General features: G+C 38.2%; 1 protein-coding gene across 1 annotated transcript in view; it reads left to right on the top strand.

Moving 5' to 3' along the window:
• LOC138004043 (long-chain-fatty-acid--CoA ligase 1-like) overlaps positions 1 to 7,500 on the top strand; it is a 37,346-nt gene that overhangs the window by 28,447 nt on the left and 1,399 nt on the right. The window contains exon 22 of the mRNA XM_068850438.1: positions 6,355 to 6,426. Within this exon, the coding sequence (XP_068706539.1) occupies positions 6,355 to 6,426 (72 nt within the window). The remainder of the gene's footprint in view (positions 1 to 6,354; positions 6,427 to 7,500) is intronic.

Below are 7,500 nucleotides of genomic sequence, written 5' to 3'. Positions count from 1 at the left end.
ATGCGCACTAGAATCACACTTGTGTTGCCGCCATTCTATTTTCAAAATGGCGGACGACAAATCAAAATCTACCACGTCTTGTCGAGGCTGTCACGCCGCTGGCGTTTCTCTGAGAAAACTTGCAAAAAGATGATCTGAATCTGCCATCATTCAACGATGCTTCAGAGCCGTCAGGGAAGAGATCGGACCAAAACCAGTACGCCTAAAGCAATAGAGTTTTTGACGAGCTTCGAAGCTTCATTTGACGTTCGTTGTTTAGAGTTTTGCGTTTCTTAAGGTGGTCGGTTACTCTTTAAGCTCAGAACAGAGATATGTTGGAGGTAAATTATTTTCGCGAAACATATCAAATATGACTTTTTTTTCGTTGATATGAAAATTTTTAAGAGGTCTTTAAAGGTGGAATTCCGATTTCATACACCAAGACAGACTTTTTCAAATCGAAGTTTGAAGAGAAGCAGGTTTTTTTACCGGTAGTGTTCGTCTTCACTGTTGTAACTGGTTTTACACAGAAAAGCGAAGTCCAGTGCCTTATACTTTCACGCCACTCGATATAGTTTGTGAGGTTTTGGGGTCGTAGGTTGTCCTGAAATGCATATAGCGTACATGTATGTTTTTAACTTCGAGTTAATATCTTGTCAACATTGTTCATACAATGTAAGTTTTCTCGCTTTATAAGCCAAGGCGACAGAGCGGCTGCCTGTTATATTAAACAGCGGCAAATATTGACAACAAACCCTGTTATTTTCTTCCCTTTAACAACGTTCATTGCTATGTTTTGTGTAACTAAAAATAAAATATGTCAACTGTCACATCTGACTACCGGGGGATTGTGTGCTTTTTCAACTTTATGGGACTCTTTGCAAAGGGCGAGTTAAGTTTATTCAACAAAGTAAGCTGCTTTTTCCGTTTAGAGACTGAAAATGTCAGCAAAGGTGCTCTAGTTCAATGTGCAAAGCGATTTTTTTGGTTTTTGATGCCAGCAAAACAGTTCACCACACTAGAAAATTTTTATTCACTTGCTACTGGCTCACAAAGACTACAGAATTTGCCACATGGATGAATACATTTCACCAATGAAGGTGAGTGATGCAATAACATTACAATAGTTGCAATAATAATCTCCCCTGAATTGAATTTCTCCTACCCCTCAATATAGATTCTATGCCCCCTTCTTTGTCAGTGCCAAAAATCTTCCAAGAGAACTGAAGCACTAAGTTACACAGAATTAGTCAGACAGGTAGAAAACCCTCAAGAATCAAAAGCAGGAGCTGGATATCAAGCAGAGAAAAATCGATAACGAAAACCAAAACTTTCACAAAAAAACATGAAGTTAAGTATTTGGGTTTAGCTCATTACGACAATGACATGCCAATGCCTTTGCAGTACTAACCCCCCCCCCCCCCCCCCACTAAACATGTTTCATTTCATATTATGATTTACATGCACAGAACAAACTGCATTGAACACGATGCACAACCCCATGAATTTCTGAAATTGCTTTTGGCCTATTATAAGACCTGTGAGTCAAACCACACCAAAAAGTTAGCTCACTATAATAAGGTAAAACAGATATCATTTTCATAATGGTTATGCTTTACAATGTAGCTGTGTCACCAAACACCCAAGGTCAATAATTTTGCTATTATCCCAACAGTAAACTCTTAATGACTGGTCCCGAGGGAAACAGTTCATTTTGTTTCCCTAAAAATTTCAATGTTCCCCTGAGGCGCAGACGAGGGAAACAAAATGAACTGTTTCCTGAGAGACCATTCATTAAGTGATTTGTTATATAGCACAAATAGGATCAAAACGTGCAATGGGAACAGCAACGGTGGTCGTCGGTCAATATTTGCGGGCAACAGTGCACTGTTACCCTCTGAGGTCATAGATTTTGCACTGTTGCCTGCTCAGAGACTTTTGAACGACAAAAGTGTTTTTGTTAGATGTCATGTGACCTCGAAGTAACCAATAAGAGCATGCGCTGCTGGGGGCAAAAACAGTTATATAACAAAAATAATTATTATTCAACATAACACTTTTGCTGGAAAAACAAGATCAGCAACACAAATCAAATGTTGAATTGAGAGAAGAAAATGTCATGCTTCACAAAAAAGGACAAAGTTATAGAGACAACACAGTTTTCAAGAAAAATATTGGACTGACATAAAAATTAATACCATGCACATGTAACCCTGTGAAAAAGCACCCCAAATGCCTAAATTTCCAATATGGGTTTTAGAACAAACTTTTCCTTATCACGGACTAAATTCTTATGGTCGTTAATTTTCTTTCTAGTGCAAATAATATTGAACAAAACAAAATAGTGTATTGTAATAATCAACTGATGCATGTTTAGTATTTTTTCCTTTCATTTTCCCGAATTTGTTCTCCACCTATATATATCTGTTTGGGTCAAGTTAGCAGAAAGTTGGGGAATCCACTCAAAAGAGACACTTGTAATACCACTGGCAGTACTAAATCCTAACATTACTCAACAACAATGACAATATTATTTGTGTTCCTTTAATATATGTTTTACAACTAAAGGAGACACTGCATTTAGCTCTCTTGTGCACCATACAATTTCACAAGTCACTAGTCAACCACTAAACAAAAGGAGGAAAGAACTTATATGATCCACACAAAATGGGAAATTTTGGTGGTGAACATTCTCCAGACCTGTTTGAGAATATCTTCCAAGCCACAATGTATTTACAATAATGAAAAGGGTTTTCCGTGAACCAAGAAAGCTAATCTGCAGAGAGTAAAAGTAGGTTGCTGTACTACTGCACAACTTCAGTTTCTTCATAAATCAGGTATGGCTACCATTTCCTACAAACAAAAACAATGATAAAACCATTACACAGAAAGTGAATAATGACACAGTAAGCACAAGGGAAAAGATAATACCTTACATTATGAAATTTTGAACCACGGATACTGTGTTTTTCGCTTTCTGATTGGTTCACTCACTCAGTTAACAGCTCTTATACAGTATGACATAATATGGAAACTGATTGCGCCAAGTGTTACCACGCTGGAAACTGATTGCCTTTAAATATGTCCAAGTGTTAAGAATCAAATGAAAATTTAATAAAACAATAATCAATGGATATGATTGAGTTGTTGATCTCATATCAACATGCACTCATGGAATTATAATATTATTGTTCATTATTGTCTTGTGCTATAGGAATTATATGCTTATTAGTGTAATTACTGAAAGTTCTCTGCACTGATTGCTTGTCATTGAGATGATTATTATTACGTGATAATCACCGAAGCGGTTTTTTCAAAATAGCCACAAGCTGTTTTGTTCAGGTGACAGACGAATAAATTAATTGTTTTAAAGAAAATGTGTATTATTCAAATAATCAACTATGTAATAGGCGATTTGCATGATGGCATCATTTACTAAGAAATTGAGTTGCTTCTATTGTCAGGCAAATTTAAATTATTGTTTCCGATATTCCCTCAGACTTTATGAATGTTGGTGAACAAAAACCTCAACTTCATCTCGGTTTTTATTAACCGATATTCACCTTGCCTTCAGCGAAACAATAATTGTTAATAATTATTTTTTGGTGTTCATACTAATTTTTAGTGTTAAACAACTTTCAGTCAGGGGTACGCATCTAACTAAAGCTGTAAGGCTTCTTATTATTATTATTATTATTATTATTATTATATAATGTACCTGAAGTGTTTGCATGCTTCCAAAGCTTTGCTGCACATGTGTTTTTGTAGCCGTTTTGCAAACTTATAAATATGAAAAAGTTGACCAACATGGTTACTCTGTTACAGTAACGTACTTTTCTGGGCTGTTCCACAACTGATCAGGACAATATTGCCAAACATTGAGTGGAAGACGCTTTGATGCAGATTTCCTGGAATGGTTTCTGCAAAAATATTTGCGAGGAACAGCAACAAAAACCTGGCACAGATCGATGGCATTTAACAGTCAAGGTTACGTGACGTGGAAATTGTAAATCCCAGGTGTTAAGAAAATTCAACTTTGTGGCTGAAGTTCACTCACAGTTCATCTACAGCAAGAAACCCAGTGGACGATTTTATACGATCAAAGTTGTATGACCGCGTTACGTTACAGTCTTCAATAACAACGGCCAGCCAAACTTATTTTCAAAAGCAAAAACCTTTCGTCCATCAAGACCAAGTTGCTCCTGTAGTTCCCGAGAACAAAGAAGAATTTCGTTGCCAGTTCGCTGGTTTCTGCAAGATTTTTAAATAATCTGGGGGCAGACCAACACCCCATGTCAAGAAAATTCACAGTAGCCAAAACCAACAAAATGATACAAGAGGACGCATTGCTACTTGACATGCAGACTAGCGAAGTAATCAATCGTGTATCCTCGACCGTTGATTTGGAATCGCTGAGTGTTCTCTCCGACCTTGAAAAAAAATTCCTCTGGCACCCAGGGTATGAGTCGTCTAACTTTCCACAAAATTTGACAAATGCTAGAGTGTTATTCTCCACTTCGATCGATCACTGTCTCCTTCGAATCTTTAGAGTTTGCGCAGGCGCAGTTACGCGAAAAAAGCCATTTTACGTCATTATTCTCTAGCCAATCAGCGGTTTTTGCGCTCTGTCGCCTTCATTCATTCCTATGTAAAGTAGAACTCATTACCATCACAAAAACTTCGCACTTAGACTCGCTTTGAAGAGGAGGCAGACGTGAACTCGGAAATGGGCTATTTGGAAACCCAGGAATTTGGAGGGAGATTCAAAATCTAAAACTACTGTCAGTGCTGTTTGTTTTCTACCTCAGAAATATATATGAATCACAAAAATAATAAAACGACGGGGTTCGAATTATGTCTAATACCGTCCGGGAATTATCCCACGCTGCTAAAAATTGATTACTGTTGCTGTTGCAAAAGTACGTAGGAAAACAGTACATCAGTCTCTTTGGGGAGAAATCCGTGGAAGAAGGTCTTGTCGAAGCCATTCAGAATAACGGAATCATAAAATTGTAGTAGAAGAGGACATTGGTGTCGTTTCCACAAAAAATTGTCGATGGTATTCCGAACGATGGAATGCACGTTGAAACAGTAAAAATACACTTAGCAAAAGCGTCAGAAGTTTCATTTTCACTCGCTCTTACAGGAAGGCAATGATCACTTCTCTAGTTTCTTTATGGTGTGTAAGGATAAAATTTTTGTTTCTCAAACACTTTCAACCCGCCATTTCTACTGTTTACCGTTTTCTCTTTTCTCTTTTCTGTTTCCGTTTAAACTCAAGCATGCGCAATAATACCGGAACCCACGTTTTCTGGGAAAATGGAGTCCATTATCCCAGAGTCTCTCCGTGCTCACCCGCTGACCAAAAAGCCCGAGAACTCTGGGTACGAAGTTTGTGGAAGTTTTGGATTTCACGGTCCGCCATTACTCTCGTTTAAAACTGCCGATTGAACCTCAGAGGGTTGGCTCTAGGGAGACGTGACGTCATTTACTCACTAGCTTAATTCAGCGTGTAAATGCAGCTTATTATGTATTTAAAACACGAGCTTAAAAGCCTGAAACTCCTGTCCGGCATATTAATTCACCTGTGTACACACGCAACTCATTCGTAAACCTGTGAGTCTTTGACGTCATTTTCTCCCCGATCCAGCTCTGTCAAGATTTTAAAGTTAGTAATGGTAAACCATTAAAATGGAAAATTCCAGTAAAAATTAACTGGTGTCTTTTTGAAACCAAGCTTAAAACTTGGGTCACTTAGTGGTTAGTTAATATAGTTTTGAAATCCACACACCATATTCATTTCTAAGAATCTTTTCATTATTGTAGACGATTACTTTAAAAATTCTGGCAGAGAACTCCGGTTTCAGCCCGTGGCACAAGAACGTCTCGTGCTTTAAATTGCCACTACGATGAAAATTTTGCGTGTCCTTTTTTCTTTAGATTCTGAAAATAGACGTACTAAATAGGTATCATGCCAATTTTTATTTCAAAATTCCCACGGAAAGTATGATTATTGTAACGTAGTTTTTCGGTTTTCGCTGTCCGCCATAACTCGAACGGCAAATGGCCGTGAGCGAGGAAAAGGGTTGGGTCTAGCTGGATCGCCTGGGGTCTGACGTCATATGCGCAACGCTCAAAATAAACGCGGCTAATTTCCCATGCCGTCTATGAGATGTGAGAGATCGCAGTGGCACTTTAAGGTCCCAATTGGCGAGAAATTGACGGCTTTTGGCAAGCTTAGATCTTATCGCTAGTTGGACGGCTCATTAGCGCAACTCGACACTTGTTTAGGTGGGGCGAGGAACTGTCCTAAGGTGCTTTTTGGAAGACTCCGAATAATGTATAGCGTGAATTGACGACATTTTTGATTTTCAGCAATTGAAAAAGGCAATTCTTGATCAGATGACTGCAGAAGCCAAAAGGGAAAAGCTCCGATCATTTGAACAAGTATGGGCTATATCATTAGTTCTTTATTCATTCGTTCGTTACTTCGTCATACTTCGTGGTTTTTCAAGGTGTGCAGACTTTGGCAATGTTTTTTTGCAAAGATTTTTTAAGGTCTTGCGCGATTTTTTCGGCGTTTGATTCAAGGAGGCTCAAACCGGTTTCAACAATTTGGACGGAATCACTGAATTGAAGGATTAACTCTCCAACACTATTTCCCCTTAAGGCAATGTTATGGTACCAAGTGAAACACCAATAACTGCTTAAGGACGGTGCCTACTAATTCAAAAGTATTTTTGCCCCGGTTTATGATTATGCGGGAAATGTAGATCTTAACAGGTGTTATTCAATTGAAAAGAAAATTGGGGGTAACCACGCAATTTTTCAAAGATAATTCATGAACAATATTTGTAAAAAGCTATAAAATACAGAGCCATGTATGGCGTTCTTTCTCAAATTGAAGCTTACTGATCTCTGAAAAAGGCATGGTTGCCCCCAATTTTCTTTTTGGATACCAATAGTACTTACTAAGATCTACTTTCTCTGCATAATTTTAAACCGCGCAAAAATATCCCTGCATTAGTAAGCATCACCGATAGGAAATCCGAGTATCTTGAGATACGCGGAACGTATGCGCAATGACAATAGTAGGCACCGTCTTTAAGAAGATGCACTTATTAATGTGACGTAATAGGTTACCGTGGCAGCAAAAGAGCCATCTTGAAAACGCCCTACATTTTGTCTTTAAACGCTTATATCTCAAAAACGAACCCGGTGACCCCCATTTTTTATTGCTGAAAAGTGATTAGCAGGCTAAGATAAAACTCTGCAAAGTTAGAAAAAAATATCAGGAGCAGATTCGTAGGCCATCTTCACAACTGGAAAATTTTAAGGTGGCTCGGAATCCACTAACTTTGCAGAGAGTTTAATCTTAGCCTGCTAATCACTTTCAGCGATACATAATGGGGGTCACCTACAACCATGGACAAATTGTGTTGGAAAGTGCGCAAAAACGTGAAATCATAACCGTAATGCCTACAGAATAAGCGTCGGTACCCCCATTCCCCCTTTCAATAT

The sequence above is a fragment of the Montipora foliosa genome, chromosome 5 (assembly GCF_036669935.1).
Source record: "Montipora foliosa isolate CH-2021 chromosome 5, ASM3666993v2, whole genome shotgun sequence".
Lineage (NCBI taxonomy): Eukaryota > Metazoa > Cnidaria > Anthozoa > Scleractinia > Acroporidae > Montipora > Montipora foliosa.
The sequence above is the reverse complement of the archived record's forward strand: the minus strand, read 5'-3'. Positions and strand labels throughout refer to the sequence as shown.